The 22,092-nt window shown below is 39.9% G+C and overlaps 1 protein-coding gene across 1 annotated transcript in view; it reads left to right on the top strand.

Annotated features, from left to right (window-relative positions):
* The window catches only part of LOC140233035 (coiled-coil domain-containing protein 102A-like), a 62,413-nt gene that overhangs the window by 20,666 nt on the left and 19,655 nt on the right, over positions 1-22,092 (top strand). The window contains exons 2-4 of the mRNA XM_072313143.1: positions 9,460-10,964; positions 14,830-14,938; positions 21,349-21,465. Coding sequence (XP_072169244.1) covers positions 9,757-10,964; positions 14,830-14,938; positions 21,349-21,465 — 1,434 coding nt within the window. The 5' untranslated portion in view covers positions 9,460-9,756. The remainder of the gene's footprint in view (positions 1-9,459; positions 10,965-14,829; positions 14,939-21,348; positions 21,466-22,092) is intronic.

The raw sequence follows: 22,092 nt of genomic DNA, 5'->3' as shown, positions 1-22,092 counted from the left end.
TCTGCATTCATTGTTCTCTTGAGCATATTTATGCTATTTGTGTGCCATGACAATGTATGAGCCAACCCCTGAGATTGTGATCAACGTGTCTACTTAAATGTAAAGCTTGAGTTTGTCGAAACTGCTACAAGAAATCATAGTTTGCATGTCACTGTGAGGAGACACCATCGACAAGAAAAAAGAATATATCATGGATATATTTATCTTTTATGAGCCATTGTGGCATCCTCAGAGACACAGTAAGACATGGAGGCACATTTGAAGAGATGTAGAATGACTCATGTTTCCTTTTTAATTTTCTCTGTAAACTCTGCTCATGTGGGGATGATTTACATCAGGAAATGTGGTGACACTACTAACCATCATGCTGTGTTTGTACTTTACAATTTTTCTTTCTTGTGGGATATCTTTCCTGATATCACAGGAAGGAAAAGTCAGCAATTGTGAATTTTCCTCAGCAATGTGTTTAAACAAATAAATGCTTGTGAAGCTTACTTATCTTTATTCATAATTACATATTTTTATTCATAATTCTACCTCACCGCACAACTTTTCAGACTTTGTAATGGGATGGTTGGTTTGTAAAAATAATATATACCACTGAATTCTCAAGTCGATTGACCTGTAAGAGTCCACATCTGTAGCTGAATTATATAATGCATCTTGTTTCAGCATAAGGCATGCTTTGATGGAAGATTCTTTTGCCGCCAGATATATACTATGAATTTAATGAGAAATTGCTGGCTTGCAGTCAAGTCATAATGTTTTAAAATGGTGACTGCATGTTTCTTAAAAGAAAGAAAATTTCAGGATTATCTATGTTAATGAACATGTATTAGCCGTATTTGCCATTCTTTTAAAACATTTCCACTGAGCAAGTGCACTACATGATAGGCCTCCCTTCATTGAAAGGTTGGTAAATTACACTGCATGACAGCATGTTTCAGTTTCTGTGGGCAGCAGGCAGCAGGATTCTGGCAGCTTAACTTGTGAGGTACCATAGTCTTCTCAAAATCTTCATCATAAATGCATTTCATGAAAGCCAATTTTAGAGTTGTTCGAATGATAATCAATTTGTTAATCCTATGTTAGACCATACTCAAGTTCTTCCTCCCCCCCCCCCTTGCTTATTTTCCAGAAATGAGATCTAAAACCTATATATGTGTAGGTTGTAGATTATTGAGCGCATAGGGCTCTACTGCTATGTTTCAAATGTGTGCTAATTTTTTCTCTGAATTTCAATCTGTCGGAGCTAAAGTGGTAAATTGCCTGACAGTTAGCCTGATTTGATAAGACAGATGTTTTGTTTTGCTTTGCCTTCTCTGCTGACATAGCCATGCAGATACAATTATTTTCCCAGCTTGATTGACAGGATACTGTTGATGACTAATACAATTTGCCAGTGAAGGGAGCAAGGGGAGACTCCTGAGTACCTCTTATGCGTAGATGATTTATATTCTTGCTGGTCTATTGGTTAGAAACCACTGGACTTTACTTTTATGGTCATGGGGTCTGGAGACCACTTCGTCATGAGCATTAGTTCAGTCCAGCTGCTTTGTCTGTATGTGTGCATACCTGTGTGTGAGAGAGAGAGTGAGTATGTGAGCCTTTTTTTTTGGGGGGGGGGGGGACAGAGATAAAGGGGTAGGAGGAAGGGGGATTAGGAGATGGGGAAGAGAGCTTTAAGTCTATAGATGTAGGGTAGATGCTTAATTTTAGCATTATGCTGATTAAAGTATTAAGTAGCACCTGTCTCGATTAAAATGATGGCTGTGTAAAGACCCAAAACAAATAAACTTACTAACACTGCATCACAACAATGAAAACAATGTCAACAACAGAAGCATCCTAGCAGCATACAGTACATACACTTCATGGAGCATACGCTGGGCACTGCTGACACTTGACACGACAGGCTCTTCCCTGGTGATTCAGCCATATCATCTAAGTACACAGATGCACTCCCTGTGGCTTCACATCTTAGGTAGAAAGTAACTTTCTATTTTTTTTTCCTCGCTCCTTTTTTTTCTCTCTCTCCCCCTCCTCTCATCTTTCTCTCTCTCCTTCTGTTTGTCTGTCTCTCTCTCTCTCTCACTGTTTTTCTTCCAAAATTTTCTTTCCTATTTTTTGCCTCATACTGGCCTCTTTTCTGAGATGAATACCGTAAAAATCAGTGCTAGTATTTCCCAGCGGTCCTAACATACATGATGGTTTCATCTTGATGAAGTTGTGTAGTGTTCTTATTGGGACTAGCAGAAAGTGCAACATATTGCTACTGGTAACACACTGACTAATCTGACAAAATGTGAAATACTTCTTTTGTTCCTTTCTGAGTAAATTGGCTTTTTTTGTTTTTGTTTTTGGTATAAATGTGTATGTGTGCATTTGTGTAGGCTTGTAATTGCAATTACAAATAATTAAGCAAGTTTGAGGATAGTGCAGCTGTAGTGTATCTGATAATATGTGTGTAATTTTCACGTTTGAATGCAATATCAATGTATACATGTGTGTGCTTCCTGCATCTTAGTTTTTCACGTTTAGAGAAATGACATTCACGTGCTGACTGGTTCAATGAAGCGCAGCATCCAATCTTCGAAATGCTGCCTCCGTGAAAGGATCCATTGCAGAAGTGAATCATATTTTTCTTGTGAATTCGTGAACGCAGCCACTTCCCCTGCGAGAGACATTAACCCCTTGCCCTCTACCGCCGTTATTCATGCTCCTAATTGATCCTGGATGCTGACGCCGGGCAACACATGATCGCCATGGCGATGTACGGGTGGTGGTGATGAGAGCATAGCACATCTGGTATTAATTACACGATCGTGGCGGGAATCGCCCGGTTCACCGTCACCACTGTAAATCGTCTCGCTGCGACTGAAGAAGTGAGATGCGTCACCCTTTTTCTTGGTGGAAATTAATGACTGCCTTCTCATGGATGACATCGTGGGGCTCGTGTCGTGAATCGGAAAGAGAAAGGAACAAATTAAATGTGGCATTCCTTGGTGTCTGGGAAAGAGATGAGAAGAAATACTGTCAACAATTCATTGCCTTTTTGTTCTCCTTTCTTTTTTATTCTTTTAGGTGATGTGAATTATGAGGACTTATTAGCATCCTGTGGCTGTCATCACAAAATTCATCGAGTCATATTCTTTATCAGAGACACAGGTTGCGCAGTGTTTATACGACCAACAGCAATAAGTTATGCCTTAGTGATGAGGAGTTGCATGTGGGCAGGGGAAAACGTGCGGGCAACGGGGGAAGATTTCATTGGTCTGCTTGGCACATGACCCAAACACTATTTGAGAAATAGCCTGCATTGATGAACAGTCTCTCTTCCATCGTCATCTTCTTTGCACATTACCCCACGTCATAGTCCTCTGTTTTGCAAGAATACCCCCTTCTTAACCCATAACACCCCACATTCACCTTTACTCTCCTCCAACAGGCAGCAGCTTTCACACTTCCTGCCACACAGCATAGTGCCATGTGCTTGAATGACCTATCATTACACTAGTTCACATAGTTACCTACTGGTATATCAAATGGTCTACAGGCTAACATAATCATGTACTGGGAGATGATTGGTTATTATGCAGTCATGTGAATGATGATCTATAAAGGTTTAATGAGAGAGAAGTTTTCATTATGCCTCATGAAATACAGTCAATGAATCTAAAAATGAAAGTAAAAAGACGCAGCATCACATCATAAAAACGTGATTCTTTGTTAACCCGTTGAGGATGGACTGATCTTGTACAACACACATTTCCCATAGACACCTGCCCGAGTATACTCAGGACTTGTCCTCAACGGGTTGAGACAGATGAATCCACAGAAGTTTAAATGCCTCGATGATATACTGTACACGCCACACATTTTACGATCTTATTTATCATGAATCAGGACTTTCCAACAATTTCATGAGTGGTCAAATTTTCGATCATGGAGTACAACAGTGGACAGAGAAATGTAAACATGCAAGTTGCATTCATGTCAGGATCAGAGTTAGTATTTCTCTGTTTTAAAATTGCGCATAGCTCGTAAAATTTATGGAAATAAACCCCCCCCCCCCACGAAATATATGGCGTAAACAGAAGATAACTATTAGTTGAAATTAGTGTAGAGATAGAAATGAAAAGAGATTTGGAGAGAGAAACAGCAGTGGAGGAATATTTGACCAAATTGACTGCTCCAGCTCTGACGACTGTCTGTCATGGGCTAGATGAGAAATTGTAGATATTTCGCTTTAGAAATGGGCTTGAATACACTACTGTGTGTCAGAGGCATGCATAGTAAATTGAATCAGATTTTTAATGCTTTGTATGAGTCACGAGCTTACATGCATCGCACGGCAAAATATGTAGTGTTGTCTGGTTCATTTTTTTTTTCTTCAGGGATGGGGAAAGTAGAACAAGTGACATGAAAAGCTGCAACAATGGGTGGCTGTCATGATGCTTTTGAGGGAATCTGTGCATATATATGATGACTATGATAGGAAACTCAGTGTAATGTTAAAGGCTCAAAAAGCGTCTAGTATGTGCATTGTTTGCAGTCATCGATAGACATCCCAAATGCATGCTGAGATGTCAGTGATGCTGAACAGTATCATCAAAACATTCATGAGGAGAAATTACAGATCTATCATTTCCAAGGTTGTTGATTCTGATTTAATGGTTGTACATACAATCATTACTATACACCTGTTTATCTAACAGAAAGATCACATAGAAATTTTCCATGTATTACGTGCAACAGGCAACGCTCCATTTAGCCAGGGAGGTGAGAGGAAACCTCCCTGATTCAGTTTACTTCAATGTCCAGGACTTGAAATGAGTGCTGTATAACTTCAACCATGCATAGCCTACTTCAACTGGCACCACCTGTCTTAATTTCCAATTTAAGTGGTCTTAAAGGAGCACTTTACATGTCATTTGTTAGGTGGTATTAAATTACCATTCTATTTCTTTCTCGGTGATTACTCAAACATGCTTTGATTGTAGTGCACCATCTTGTGAAGTTTGGTTTTATTTCATTCTTTGATATGGGGAACGTTTCCTTTTCTAATATAGGGTGAGATTGTTTAAAGGCTTTGAATTTATATCTCCTGTGCATAGCATTTCCTGAATAGAGATTTGATATTGGTTGAAGCCCCAGTCTGGTACTGAAATAAGAAATTAGTAAATATTATCCTTTTTCAAGACAAATTTGGCATTTTTACACCGAGAAGACTGTGTACATTGTGTTTTTGTTAAGGGAGACACTATTCTGGAGAATCGTTAATATCACAAACATCATTGGACTCATGGCGCTGGGGTTGAGGTAATCGTTTGTCTGGAAGAAATCATATATTTGACGTACAACGTTTCACTCGCTGCTGCTGAGAGTTTGTCAGGTACAATGAGACACATCAGTGCATGCACGAAATGCAAAGTTATAAGGTGTTGCGGGCCTAGTTGCCAGCTCTTTACTTCCTGGGGCAGTTCAGGTAGTGCGCCATTCTGTGCCCACTGGTTGACAGTCTGGTTATGCAACTCCGTCACAGATGTTTGAGGTGGGATCTCAGCAGTGATGTCTGCTGCGATGTTGGTGGCGATGGATGATTGTTTCTTGCGTCAAAGGGCTAATACAGTGCATTCACGATTCAGTGAACTCATTGACTACACCTTTGTTGATGTTGCCTTCATTGAGTTGAATCTGGATGGCTTCCTTCACTTTTCTGGTGTACCAATGCCACACGAGATCTGGGGCTCCACAAATCGAGATCCCGGCCAGGAGGATATTGGTATCAGCTGTTCCCTTTGACATGCGAGAAATGTCCAATCATGGTTTCTCTGGGATTCCCTCTAGTATCCTTTACATAATCTTCTGGATTGATTGCGGCTAAGAGATTCACTTCCTTGCCTGCCAGACCACAAAGCCCCTCAGATTAGCAGACATCCTTCGATGATATGAGTGCAAATGAATGCTCTTTATAGCCTGCAGGTAACACATCTCACAATTCATCTTCAGTTTTATTGTTTGACTGTGTGATGGAAATACTTCACTGGAATCAATCCATTGGCTAGTGATTTCTTTTGCATAATTGAGGGGCAGTACATGTAGGTGATAAGAGGGGTGACCGTCCGTACATCTCAAAACTGATTTTTGGTAATGCTACAGGGAAATAACTTAGATGCTTGTCATCTCATAATCAAAGTCATCTAATACAATCCACAACATATATCTTGTGAAGTATTTCACCAAGATGAATAAAAGGAGATATTTGTGTTATAGTTAGATTTTAAGTAGTGATCATTTAGAAATGAAAATGTTGGACTAACATTGAAAAAGATAATTAAGATGATAATGATAATAATAATGATTCTTATTATTGTTATCATTATCATTATACTTACAATTATCATAATTACTGTTATAATATTATTATCATTATCATTATTGCCTAGAAATTATTTTGTGGGATTTTCTAATTTGTTAAGCTGATGTCCAAGAACAAACTGTCGTTTATGCAATGCATCGTGGTGCTGAAACATGGATTGAATGGTGTCAAGTGAAAAAAACTGTGAGATCATTGGCTTTTCTTTTTGAAATGTATGAGGAATCAAATGCCACAGGTCATGTGTTCAAGACTGCTGCTCTGCATTTCCTTTTATAGGGCATGATGTTGAATTACTCACTGGCTCATATTGGGCTGATAGTTTATGTACGAAGTCATGCATGTTTTCCATGAGTTTGTGGCTTATGATGTACTTTAACGTCCGTTATGTTGTACGTCTTTGTTTTATAAGGTACCTTTTCCTTGAACAGTGCGTAAAGCAGGATTACAGAAGAGGTGGAATTTGCAATCATGTTTTTCAGTTTGGGGAGCTGTTGCAGTTTAGCGGATAAATCAAAGACCACAATATTGAATCTTCCATTAATCAAGTCTGTTAGCAGTAGTTGGCTTTATCCTCTTTGCATAGCCCTTCAGAGGGGTCTTATACAACTGTAAGTCCCCCAGACTTTTGCTCATTTGATTAAAAGCAGATAATCACTTCCTCAGTGGCCATTTTCAGTGTAAAATTAATCCAAATAACAATTAACAGAGAACTATTGTAGGACTCCATTCACTGTAGCTGTTACAAATGCATACATGCATTTTGAGTAGGTTTATGATGTCACAATCATGTACTCGCTTGTCCTTGTAAGTACCAACTGACAAACTTATTTCATGTCGAGCTGCCACCTGTTGTATTCATTGCTTGATGGAAATACTCTATTTATTCACCTAGCTCTTGGAAAATGTGAACGGAAATAAAACATAATAGAAGGCCTTTGCAAAGGATATGTGCGGAAAAAGAAGAAAATTGCTTCTTTGTCTATTAACAGTGAGAAGATGACTTAATATTCACTTGGCACATCGAAGAGAGATATTTCAGCGCAGGTAAAGAATAGCAAGGATAGAGTAAAGCTATCTCATGGTCATAATTGATTGGCCATTTTGCAAAGCTATTCAAATTCTCTGCTCACCTCCTTCACAACAATTATCCCCATCAACCTAACAGAAAGAAAGAAAAAGAACATAAAATAAACAAAGCTCTCCTATGTTTTTCTCTGGGTGTGACAAACGTGTAGTCAGGAATTCTGACTCCCGCAATAGAATCTAAAGTTGGAGGCATGTGTTCCGTAAATAGCCCATCATTAGACATCCGAGTCAGAATCACCTGTGAATCTTAAGACATTAGCAAACCAGTCTATTTCTGAAATAACTATCTCCCACAACTCAAACCTCTCCAATCCTCGCACTCCCTCCCTCCCCCACCTGCTGCGCAATGTCACCTCACGAGCATAGCACCTGTAGCGAGGAGAGCTTAGGCGGTCAGCAATTGTTCGCTGACTAAACGGCCTAGTGACTCCCCCACACCTGCGTGTTCCCTATCCAGGGAAGGTCAGCCTTAATGGAGAGTGACCCGCTAGTGAAAAATCTGGTCTCGTTATAGAAACATGCCTCTTGAGGTTAGAGCAGCCTGTTCCCATGTTACGTATTTCACACTTATTTTCGTTGAGATTTGCGGTGGTAGAGCATAATCCCTTTGCAGTGGTAGAGCCTAATCTCTTTGCAGGACAGATCTTCCCAAGCAAGCCTGCTGGACAAAACTTGCTGATATCATAATCATGTGTTAGCTTTTTAAAATGGGAACTTGCCCTGTCTTGCCTAAAATCCTCTCCTCAGTATTGCTTCCAAATAAAGATCAACACTTTGCTGATATTTTTGAGGTAAACTAATGAGAAGATGATTACATAAAGAAGAATAGTAACTATGACTATGAAAATTGTAATGATGATAGTGATAAATATGAATATGATCATAATTGTTTCAGTACCGGTAATTCTGAAGGGATAAAAAAGAAGCAAGACAATAAAACTAATCTTGAAGAATCACAGCCAAAATGTAAAGAAGCACTCTGCGATTGTAGTGCATTTTGTTGATTTTTTTTTTAATGACTCAAGAATGTTTATTTTGTCCCAAATCCTGGCAAGGACAGTTTGAATAATTCAAGTCAGTCGTCTAATATGGTACAGGATTGAGGAGGCCTCGAAATAGCAGGATGGTCATGTGATTTTTACACCATCACAGTAGTAGTCTGTATCTGCCCAGCACACCAGACTTTATAGACAATGAGTATTTCTGTGCTTTGCAAAATGATATGATCGTCACTGATTGAAATCTTGGTAAAACTAACCTTTATAGTCTGCTTTGATTGGAGAAATGAAGATATATAGTGTACATTTCTTTTCATGCAAAATCCTCTACTATCAACATGTCATATTTTTGAAATATACAATCCTGTCATAATTGGAGCTGCAGAAGTAGAGTGTCAGAGACTCATGCTATGTGTTGATGTCCACACTGTATGTTCCACAATTATTTTTAGCTCTTGGATAATTAATCATTTTTCACTCCTCATTTGAGCTTTCAGAAATTTGTATTGTGCAAAATTTGAAGTCATAGGTCAGTGTTTGAGTTATGTAACCATTTTTGTGTTGCATGCTTCATACTTTTCATTTCTAGCCATCATAAACTTTTGGATAAAGTGTTTGAAAGAAAGCGAGATAGGTCCAAAAGATAAGAACCCCCCTCCCCCCCAAAAAAGAAAGATATGTTAAGAAATGGAGTCTATTAAAATCGTTGCTGGATTTTCGTCACCATCTTGAGATATTTCCAGTATCATCTTGTGATACTTTCAGGACAAGACACACAGATACACATAGCATGACAGAAAAAGCATATTGAGGAACATGGGTCAGGGAGTTTGATAAAGAGCTGTAACCCCACCCCCATCCCTTCCCCCAGTGCTCAGCTTTTTTTTTTTCCCATGAGGTAAAACGAAGGTTTGAGTCAGAGCCAAGCAAGATTTATTCATGGTTTCCTGTCTCTATTTTCCCTCTGTCTTTTTTTTCCTCTCCCTGGTCCAGGCTGGATCTTAATCACTCTGCAGCAACTGTCGGCAGGTGCAACGTGTCAAGGAGCTCCACTCTCTCGCCTTCCACCAACGAGGGGATGATGTCGCAGCTCGCTGTTTGGGGTTACTGCCACATGTGACGTTGACTCTTAAGCAAGTAAAACCATCCTTGTGTCCCTGCGTTGTAGGGCAGCAAGCAGCGTGAATGTAGGTGAGATCCTGCGCCGACAATGTGGAATCTTTAGTAACTTTTGAAGACTTGAGTTGGCATTTCTGAGTGATTCAGTGAATTTGGTTAAGACGTACGATCATGAGCCGAATGAATGGATCCCCCAAGATGGGGACCAAGGTTCACGCTCCGGGTAGCCCCAAGATGGGACGGGAGAGGAGCAGGACTCCTCCCAATCCCTTGAGAGGACAACCGATGAGCAGCCCCAAGCTTGGGCGTTCTGTGAAGGCACACAGCCTGGGAAACATCCACGCCAACAATGAACTCAGCATTGCCGAGCCACCGCCCCCGATTCAGCATGCATCTTCGGGGCCCATCCACAGTAGTTCACACATCCATGCCCCAAGGCCGCTCAAAGCGCCGATGGTGATGGACTCCAGCGAAACAGTGCCTCATCCCTTGGACATTAAACTCATGTCTGGAGGTCCTCCCCGGGCAGGGGATGTCACCCATGTTGGTGCCACCAGGATTCACAGCCTAGGGTATGGCACAGGGAGTGACAGCAGCAGGAGTGCCACGCCCACTCATGCATTCGACAATCACCTTGAGGACAAAGAAGAGATGCGATTGAGGGAATTGGAGGAGGCGCGGGCGCGGGCAGCGCAGATGGAAAAAACAATGCGATGGTGGTCGGACTGCACGGCCAACTGGCGAGAGAAGTGGGGCAAGGTGCGCGCAGAGCGCAACAAAGCACGGGAGGAAGTGAGGCAACTGAGGCTCAAACTGGAAGCAACCATGAAGGAATGCATCTCTCTAAAGCGGGAGAAACACGGACTACTCTCGGATAACGATCAGCTGCGAACGACAGTCAAGGAGCTCAAGGGTGATGTGGATGGTCCTCACCTGGAGATCAACAACACCAACGAGCAGCCGGAACGGGATGTGGGTGTGATGCAATTGCCACGTGACCTGACTGCCGCCCGGCCAAACGTGGACTTTGTGTCACAGATCATGCAATCACAGAACATTGTCCAAGAGCCCCCACCGGAGGTGACCCTGTGTGACACCATGAGCCAGACTGACCTCCCGATGTGTAGACCCATGGAGATCCAGACCTCACCAATGTGGGAAGGGGAACTGCCCAATGGAGGTCTCCTGGGAGGCCTGGACCTGTCCAGCCGGAGGGGGAGCCAGAGTGGGTCATCCCACAGCTCGAGGGACAGGGACAGCCCGAGCAGGAGGAGCAAGAAGGACATGCCTTCACCCTCGGAGGAGAAAGCTGAACAGAGGGCTTTCATGCTGCAAATGAAACTGGATGAGGCCTCCAAGACAGTCCAAGTTGAACGTCAGTAAGTACATGTTTACCAATCTAGCTAGCAGAGTTCTTTATGTGTGTGTGTGTGTGTGCAATGGCAACATTGAACTAGACTTGGAATTTGTCATCAAGTTGACAAATTATAGGTGATCCGATGTATTCGAAAATCAATGATTTGAGTCCTGATCCCATTAGGCATGACCATACAGGTTTCATCTGTGTTCATTGACATTGGCCGTGTGATGTTTGGATTCTCATTTAGAAAATGGAGTCAGGTCTGCCATCTTTGGTACCAAATTCCGTATACACTAACGAAGATACAGAATGAAGTATGTTTTTTCAATTTTTCAAAAAATGCTCCAAATGGCCTGAAACGTGTGCAAAAAAATTTGAGCTCTATTTGAGCATACAAATATTTCAACGCGCGCATACGCGCACGTTTTAAGAGAAAATATGAATTCTAAGAATATGAGTAGAATGCGCATAACTTGAAATATATGTGACGTAAATTTCACTGAAAAATCTATTCCATTGATGAGATATGATTGAGAATGTGTTTTCATATAATGACGTCATAGTGACGTCACGGTCGACTAATCACTATGATTTTATTAGACCCGTCGTCTTTGGGACATGATACATATATGGTATAAGTTTGAAATTGATAGGAAGAACACTTTCTGAGCTAATCAATACACAACTTTTGTCCAGAAATAAAGAAAGAAGAAGAAGAAGAAGAAGAACCAAGAACAAAGAATCCATACAGATACAGAAGGTGATCCGAGAGGATACTCGAATCACCTAATTACTAAGGAACACTGTTTCCTTCTAAAGGAAGCAGTGGCAACTCACATTTGAATCACAGAGCAGGGTGACGTAAAGAGGACAGTAACTAGGCTTAGAGATCATGCTATCATACCCCCACCCAACATAAGCAAAAACACACGTGGACCATCCTGTGCTATGATGGTTCTCTAGTTAGAGACATGTTACATGAAAGCAGCATTAAAAATTGTTGCAAAGGAGCAATAATTGGTACATTCTCTTCTTAGGGCATAGCTATCCGTTATTTCTTTCTGTCAAGGTTGGTGCTTCTTGCCAGCATAGGCATTCATTGCCTGACTGATACACACTCACACACAATAGTGTGTACCTCACGTCTGAGTATCAAATAAACTTACTCCCCCTCATCCACCCCTACTGCAACTGAATAAGATGACATATTGATTTGATGAGCAGCACACATGAAAAAAAAATTGATGTGTATATTTATGCTTCCTTGAGGAAGTGAAAGGTATTTCAATTATTATTGTAGGCGTGATTCATTCACATCAAACTGCATTGTAGAAAAACAACATCTTTCCTTTGTTGTTATCGCTCTTTCATTGATGATGGTTTTAGGAGATACAGTTGTAGCTCTAGGTACCTCAAATTGAAACCTTCCCCCATATGTGAAGGACTACAATAGTGGCTACGTATTTAGACACATACATATTAGCATTTGAAGGGCCCCATCTATTCTTTTTACAAAATTGGGCTCTCACCATCTGCCACGTCACAAAATAGAGTGTATACAGAAGTTGTTGGTCGTGAAGAACACTATGTTGTACTGTATGTGCTTTTGTGTATCTCTGTGTGTATTTGAGTGCATATGTATGTATGTCTGGGTGCAACAGTTTGTGTGTTTCTGTGAGAATAAGACATGCAAGCTAAAATGTCTGTGCAATGTTTATTAACTCTATTAACTCTGTTTGTAGATCTCTGAAAGTGTCTCCCTACAACAAGGTTGACATGTGTGTATTGACACTTGATGAACTAAAACAACATCAATTTCATGACATATTACAAGAGGCAACCTAGTATTGTCCATTTCTGGTAGAATATAGTCATTTCTGTTTTGTTTTTTGTTTTGTTTTTGTTTTGTTTGTTTGTTTGTTTGTTTGTTTGTTGTTGTTGTTGTCTTTGTTTTGTTTTGTTTTGTTTTGTTTTTTTGTTTTTTTTTTTTTTTTTTGGGGGGGGGGGAGGGGGTATGGTACAGGCTCTACAAAACCAAAATCTGTTATTTACTATTAGATTCCCACCAGACAGACCAAGTATCTCAGCCCATCCGAAGGTGGAATAGTCCTTTATTGCCTATCTGCACCTAGGCAAGACATATATTCAATCACAGCAAGTTTTGTCCAGCTCTGCAAATTATCACACATTACCATGGTAACAGGGATATCAACTTGAATACAGATCCATCACACAATACTGACTGTAAAGCAGCCACACTAACATGTACAATTGGCAATTCACGAAAATGTCAGTATGCCATTCATGAATATAGCCACGTTGTGATACATGTCTTATCTTAAGTACAGAAAGTGTCCAAATGATTAGCATCAGTGCTAGAGGATTCGCTACTGTTATGTTTGGTATGCAATTGAAAAGACGGAAGTACATTGTTCCAGCACATTCATGAGTGATGCTGAGATACAACCCCTCCCCCCCCCCCCATCCTGTAACTGCCCTTGCAAGACCTCAAATCTTGGCACAGATTTCTTTTCCTTCGTCTAAAAATACACCCATATGACCAAGGGGTAGAGGACTGTCAGAAGAGTGTGCCACTTGCTCACTACAATCACTCAAAGGCAACATTTGTCTTCTGAAAGAAGTATTGTCTTAAAAACAACACTAACAACAAGTCTAAGGCATTCAAGTACTGCCAAGCCACATTCCCATATGTGTAAAGATGCCTGTGGCAAATTATCAGGAAGGATTAACAGGTAGTGAAGAGGTTACTTTGTCAGTTGTGGGTTAAAAATGGAGTTTTTCAATGTAGAGTCTTTTTTTAATGTATTTCTTAGAATTGACACTTCTGTGATGAAATGAAAATTTAGAGAAAAAAAAAAGAATTGGCTCTTGGAATGTGATCTTCATTGTTCATTTGAACTCTGCTATACAGGCAGGAATGTTTTATAGATAATGATCCATTCTGAAAGCTTGCTTGTTGGCTATTGTCATTTATTGTTGAGCCTTTCATGAAAGATGGATTATTCATCTAGTGATGAATTATGTCTTTTGTTCCCCTTCTCTCTTTCTCTTCCTTATGCTCTCTGTGAGTAATGTGTATGTGCATGCGTGCTCCTGTATGTATGTTTTGTGTGTGTGTGTGTGTGTGTGTGTGTACAGGATAAGTATTGTATATATCATTTGAATGTAAATAACTCAATCTCACCACTTGGCTGAGTTTGCACCTGCTTTATTGCGCTAATTGTGCTCTGCCTCAGTTTTTCAGTGTTGTTGTTTTATGGGGAGGATTCAGTGACATTGATGGCTGTTAAATCTACTTGTTTTTCTTCCTTTTTGCCAAGTAATCTGAATGTGTGTGTGTGTGCATACTTGCCAACTCTACCGCATTTGGTGGTAGACTACCGCTTTTGAGAGATTTCAAGCTATAGCTGTAATACGGCTGCTTGCATAGGCAGCATGGATTCTACCACTTTCTCAAATGAAAACATTGGCAAGTATGGTGTGTGTATGTCACAAGCTTGAATTGAGAAGGTGAAAAAATCCCAGCAACATTTTATTTTTCTGTTAGTTTTCCTCTCAGATAGTATTGTTCTGGATGCTCTGATATAAGTAGTATACAATGTGTAGATGGAAAAGGTGACAAGATGTATCAATTTGCCCTGTAACTTAAAGAATATTGCCACTTTTATGACACTGTCAGAATCTTTTGATTCTGTACATGTGGACACGCACATATTAGCTTATGTTATGCAGTTCATCAATAATGAGGTACAAACATAAATTACTCCCGAGTTTTCATGTTATTGAAGCGGTCGGCATGGCAATGCCATTCTGATGTGAGTCATTTTGATTGCAGTTCACTTCAATTACTTCTGATTTCCCAGAGAGAAGGACACCCTCCACCAGACAATCAACAAGTTGGAGCAGGAGGTCACTGCCCTCAAAATCAGGAACGCAGACTTGCAGGAGGCTAAGGACGCAGCACTCAGAGAGGTATTATGAAAAGTTTCATTATTCGCCATATGAGGGGGTCTTCTTCAGACCCATGTATTTCTTTTGAGGTCAGCATTCTGCTTTATCACTTCCCTCAGAATGGCAAGTTCTCCCATTATTATTTCATACTTGTACCAAGGTAGGAGGAGCAAGGGCTCATTGAGATCAGTCTTTTAGTAATCCTACAGGGAAATTATTAACCTGACCTCAGCAGCAGAAATACACTCTGATGAAAATCACACATACACACACACAAAAAAAAAAAAAACAACAACAACAAAAATTTTAAAAAACGTATCAGTGAAATGTAAGAACAGGAAGAAAATGTAGGTATTAGGGTAAAGATGTTGATATGGCATATCACAATTTAAAAAAAGGTTAAAATTCTCACATTCCCACCTCAATTTCTATTATTTGGTGGTAATTTGGGTATCAATAATGGTGGTGATTTCCTTTGTTCCCAATACTGCAGCAATTAAATCTTGTTTTGTTACTGAGCAGCTGGAATGTTGTACCAATTTGAAGAATGTTCATTTGCTTGAAACATACTAGACGGTCGCTCTAGAAGTGCATGACAGGCATTAATTCATTCATCCCCATTCAATTTGTGATAAGCCGGCATGGTATGGCATCAATAATTGCAGCGATGCGAGCGACTGAATACTGGCAGCTGCAGACCCACAGACAGTACCATTGCAGAGCTCACATGAATGAGTTAGATGAATGTGGTTGAGCATTGTTGGCATAGGTAACTTTGGATGTCTCCACATGTACAAATGGTGCACAGTGCAGTGCACTTGATAGTAGATAAGATAACACCCGAAACTCCTTCTAGCTTTGAGTTCGTTGCTCTGTAACGCCGCTGATGTCATGCACACAAGCCGGCATAATGACGATTAGTCAGCGCTAAAAATGGCCTCTTCTTCAAACTGTTCGGAGCAATCGAATATTCATGATGTAATATAACTGTATAAGGAAGAACTTTAGCAAGTCCTCATGGTATTGTGAGCAGACCATAGTGTGCTATGCAAAGCCATGCTCTTACTTCCAGAAATCACTTACTGCAGAAGAAAAATGGTAAAGTGAGATGGATAACGGATAAACTTGAAAGTTGTCACCAACATGCTTTTAATTATTCAAAATTCAACTTTACACTGGCTTATATTCTTGGTGTAAACTGAGCCTGCATAACATATCAGAATCATACATAGTCAGACAACAAAAACTATAGAGGAAGCATTATCATCATAAACATAAGTACTTCTGTCATCACCGAAACCACAATTATAATCATAACTACCATTAACTTCACCATCATTGACTCTATGACAATAATTGTCATTATCTTCAAAAACATAATTACCTTTGTATTTGTTATCATCAATACCTATGCTGTCATCCTTATCATTGTCATATTTTGTCAACATCATCATAGATATAAGCATCATCACATTCGGTAATGCCTTCATTATCATTGTCATTCTTCTTGCCATTGTAAACATCTGATTGTGATTAGCATCATTATCACCATCACCATCACCACTATCATCTTTATGTCATCATTACCATCAGCATCAGCATCATCGCCATCATCACCATCATCACCATCATCATCATCATCATTCTCATTGTCGTCATCATCATCACAACAGCCACTCTGTACAGCAATACCTGTCCTTTTCTCTCTTTGGGTTCATCCCTGTCAAATATTTTCATCAACCAACATCTCTTTCCCATGATTGATACAAGGGCTGTCACCACACATTCCCCACACACCAATCTGCTGCATTTGTAGCCATTTCCTAACCTTTGCTGTGTCCTTTACAGCAGAAATAAAATGTCTCTTTTACCTTCCCGTTTCTTTCCCTTGTCACTGCATGTCAGTCAGGTTATTATCCTTGCCCGCGTCTGCTCTGGTAAACCCGATTAGAGCTTTGCACAGATGCCACCTACAAAATTACAAATGTAGTTTTCCAGTTTCTGTCATCTGCTATACCGACCTCAGGGACAAAAATAACCTAATTGATATAAGGAGAAGAAAAAAAAAAAAAGAAACCTGGAAATTTCAAGCTCAGTAGAAAACATGGCTACATCATGTACGATGGTAAGATGATATTGAAATGTTCAGTGTTTTGCTAGGATCATTTCCAGGATGTCCCCAGAAGCCCACAATTTAGAGATAAAGAAGACAACAACAAACATATTCCTGTTTGGTTGATGTGACTGTTTCAGGGATGCAGTTTTCAGGATGATGCGTATCATTTTCAGTAATTATCACCTGACATTTTTTTAATTTTTTTATTAGCATGTGAGACAGAAAGATCGCTTCTATTAAAAGCTACAACAGCTGTATCTGCTACTGATTTATGTTAGTCTCAAAAAGAAATGAATACTGATAAAAGCTGATTGACAGCTGCAAAAGCAAGTAGCAATCTCCCTGAATATTACTACAATTTTTAGCCTAATTTGCTGTGACCATTCCTGTCAATTGTCATGAAACGCTCATTACATCTTATCAATCTGGCCTTACTTGAGTGAATTATAGAAAGGCAAAGAGTTGGGGGTATATAAAATGTAGTTGAACAGTAGTATTGAATGGAATGAGTCTACTTTTAGTCAAACTCTTGACTCCTATCAAAAATTCAAGTATAAAACTTAATTTTCAACTTCATTATCTTATTGGTCAAGGAGCCTGTGTGGAAGTATAATTCGGACAGATTATATGGCCTCAAATCCTGGACCTCAATTGTCAAATATCTGATGAATATTTTTATTTCCTCAAATATGTAATTTGATTGTGCCAATTCAAAATGTCATGTTTCTGTAGACACTTTTTTGTACATGGTCTCAGTTTAGGTTTTATCATGTGGTGTTCATTTCAGCTCCTCACCATGCAAATATAGGGGAAGTTGCATAATGCAGCATTTTTTTTTCTTTTTTAAACTCGAGATTCATGCCACTACCAACACTACATTGATGCTTTTACATCCATTTGCCATGCGCATTCAATTCCTGATTGTGCACTTGAATGCCAGCCACTTAAAGAAAATATTAGTGTCTTATGTTTTTGTTTTTTTATACCGGTACATGAAACATCCATGTTTCGCTGAACAGTATGAAATGCTCAAGGGGAAATATTGATGGTCCCTGTCGGAGTTGGAGAGTGCTGTATCTCATTAGGTTCCCGTATCAAATTACTTGTCATGCGGCCATGTCTCATGGTAAGATTTATTTAGCAACACTTAAGTATAAAAGCAAGAAGAGGGGGGGGGAAAACTCTAAAAGGTAGTGGGGTAGAGATGGAGGGGGGGGGGGGACTGAAGTCAGCATAACAGGTGGAAGGAGTAGGCTGGTCACTGTCATGTTCTCGTGTTACACTATTACTCATCCTCTACCTCACCACAGGTTCACGTGACCCAGAACCCATTCACACCTGAAAAAATATTGGTGCTTCTCTGATGTGAAAGTACTTAACCCATTGAAGATGTTTTGATTTTTGCTACAACACGCATTTCCCATAGACCCTTGCACGAGTATACTCAGGACTCATTCTCAACGGGTTAATTATACACACACACACATACACACACACACACACACACACACACAAAGAATAATCTGGGTTATGTGCTTCTTCAGGAAATATTTCATATCTTCATCATTCTGTGCTGCTTTTCAGCTTCCAAAACACAACAGCTCCAAATTGTTGCTGATAGATTTATTCTCACGTCCAACATCGTCGTGACAGTTGGTACCGTGATTGCCGGTGATGTTGATATTGTTTGAAATGGTAGGTTCCGAAAGGGAAGAGGAAAAGACTAGTTTTGAATAATGGTGTCAGCGCACACGCGAGATATGCGAGCAATTGACACATACTAGCTACTATATCTAGCTCTGATTTTCCAAGTGAGTCCTCGAAGAAATGGATACATCAACCTGCTGGCCTTTTGACCCTGCTGAAATCCTCTGCTTCGAGCTCACCTGAGTCAGTTATATGCCGAGGAGCCATGTTTGTTTTTTATTTACTCCTCTTTTTTTCAGTTCCTTCCATCCATCCATCCATCCATCAATAATCATTTGGTGTAACCTTTCAAGAGTGATATGAGGTATTGTGTAACATATCATGACAAAATGTTCTAGGAGTATCAAGTTTACAGTTCAAAGGCCAAGGTCAGAGGCTAAACTCTCACCTTTCAGGCAGTAATTCACTCAAGCAGTCAGCGTAATTCATATGCCCATGGTGTATGGATGAGCCATATGGTGAAGCAGTTTTCCAGTTTGATCTGAAATCAAACAAATTCTCGAGACACATACCATGAAGCAGGACAGTAACTCTGAGCCACAAGGAAATGTGGCTCAAAGTTAAATGTTTGAAGTTTTATTATGGAGCAATGACAGTCTTAGATACTCTGTTGTTGCATAATATTGATGCAACTTTTACAGTCATAGAGAGTGCAAAAAAAAAAAAATGTATGTGTCCATCAGTGTCTTAGCACAAAATTTAGAGCATGCAAAGTAAACCAAACATGTACAAAGTGTATGAATATAGTGATACATAGATAGCATGAATGTTCACTCACACGCCTGCTACAATTAAATATGAATAAAGGTGGTTCAGTTATGCTATTCAGAAAGCGATGTCCATTTCATTAATACTGTCACGGACTTTGTATCTTTTTCTTCATCTGTAAGGTTCAGAATTAGCTCCATCATAACAAAACTTTTGGTACAACTGTCTTCATTGTAAGCAATTTCAACCATAGACTTCATTCATAATGATTTTGCTACCTGAACTGGTGCCACATCTTTTTTTTTTTAAGTAATTTTGATTTTACCTTGATGATTGTTATATGCAGCTAGAGTGCTCTGTATTAGGACAGTAATGTTTTGACCAGTGACTTTTAGCATAAATATCTTTTAGCATAAAGATACCGCAGAACTTAACATTAGTATAACTGCATACTATCCCGACTGCCAAACTTTGGTATAGAAAGGCACTCCAGTCTACTACTTCCCCACATGTGTTTATTTGTATGTATGTGTTCATGCAGGGCCTCCAAGAACAACAGTGTTTAACCCACTGACGGAGCCACCATGTGAAAATAAAACATATAAATAAATAAAAAATAAATAAAATGATTTTTTTTAATTGTACTCACAAGAAAGCACTCCAACAACAGATGTTAATTTTCATGTGTGAATGGTGTTTGGAGGGTTTGTCACATTTTCCTTTCCTCATTGCTCTTTCTGTGTCACTAAATCATTGTTTTGTTATGTTATTCTTGGGGGTTCTTTTTTTTTCTTCCTCCCAGGCTTCCAATTACTTTATGTCAGGTGTCTTCATTGCAGTCATGATAACATGTATTCTTCTTCTATCGAGGGGTGTCTGCGATGAAGATTTTCTCAGATAGGTCTCAGATGCTATTTTAATTTTCAGGGATGAGTTCATGAGTCACCCATGAGAGGAGGAAAAAAAAAAAAAAAACAGAGAGAGAAAGAGGAAATAAGAAAAAAAGAAAGAGAGAATATCACACCCCATTACAGTCTTGGTGAACATGCATCATGTTGCGTGCACATCAAAGTCAGGCCTGGGATCCAAGTGGCAGGGCATGAGGCTTAGTTTGGATGAGTTTGAAGCATCGTTCTGCTCATCATTCTGTCAGTCTTCCATTTGTTTCTCTTTGTCTGTCTGTCTGTTTGTCTGTTTATATGTCTGTTCATTCCGTCATGAGTCAGGCTGCAAAATTTCGACCCACATTTAGTAGCTGTAATTTGGAAAGCAGTAAAAATGCAGATTAATTTTTGTGAAACTCTGAGAGGGGAGGGGGGTGTCATTTGTGGCAAAGAGAGAAAAAATATGAGGGAGAAAGAAAGAGAGGAATTGTTCTTATCCACCTAAAAGTTTCATTTTGTGTCTGGAATATGATGAGTTTAAAATCTTCACTTTTTGATGGAAGAGGGGGTAAAGCTAGGCAGACCTACTTATTCATGCAGTTGGTCACCGCACCGATGAAATCTGATCACACCTTGGTCCTGACTGAGATGTGATCTGACTTTAAGAGAGCAGAGATTGTGAGTTTGATAGTGATTGCGGCTGACGTCACATCACATTTTTTGGAAGCCATCGTGGACCTGCAGCCTGATATGCCAGAGAGGGCACGGAATCTGACAGTTCTAATGATGGTTTAATATTTGATTTCCTTCCTCTTTCCCTATTTTTGTTGATGGCTTTAATTGCTCTCATGCATTGAGAAAGTTAGTTGTATATTTTCACCATAATGGAGAAACAGATTGACAAGATTTGAATGAAAATGAAATGACAGAGAACAAATGATTTATGCTTCAGAGGAATGATATGTTTCTGTCTTATCCTTTGTGTCTCTCCTTTCCCACTTTCTGCTAAAATTCAGCTGCAACTGTTGAAGGCGTCCCACCAGCACGAACTGGGGAGGATCACCAACGATCTGGAGGATGAAGCCAGCACAAGGAATCACATGGACAAGAGACTGGGGGCTCTGCGAAAGGAGGTACTGGTAGTGACCTATCTACTACAAAGACCCCAGAGGAGGAAGGAGGCCCATGCATCCCCAGAAATGTGTAGCACAGATGCAATTATTCCCCGCATGATTATGGTTCACACACTTGCTACTACCTCGAGACACTCTTACCCGCCCCCACCACCTACCACTCTTCTCCTCTCTCATCCCTTCCCACCATCCCTTTAAACTCCCACCTTACTCCCCCTTCACCAATCTCATCTATTCACTTTATTTCTCCCCCCCCCCTCTTTTCCCCACTCTCTTCAGTTGTTTTTTCACCCCTACCAACCCATTTTCCTCCCCTTTCTCTTACCCCGTACAATTTTCAGTTATCTAACTCATGAAAATTGACTTGATGCCGTTAGACTACCTGTTGGTAGAACAAGCATATGTGTAGTCTGAATCAAAGTATGCAAATTCGCAACTTCTTGGCAGAAAAGGCATTTACGACACAACACACTACCTGCTTATATTTGAGAAGGTCATGGCCATGGGTTCACCCATATAAACGAGTTGAAAACAGAAGCTCATATTGAGAGCTGTTGATATGAAACCCTGTCGAAAGATTCAGACTTCAAGTCTGATGTATGCAACATGTTCCATTTCGCTCGCGCC

Source organism: Diadema setosum, chromosome 9 (genome assembly GCF_964275005.1).
Source record: "Diadema setosum chromosome 9, eeDiaSeto1, whole genome shotgun sequence".
Taxonomy (NCBI): Eukaryota; Metazoa; Echinodermata; class Echinoidea; order Diadematoida; family Diadematidae; genus Diadema; species Diadema setosum.
Note: the sequence above shows the minus strand (reverse complement) of the source record. Positions and strands in the feature narration are given on the sequence as shown.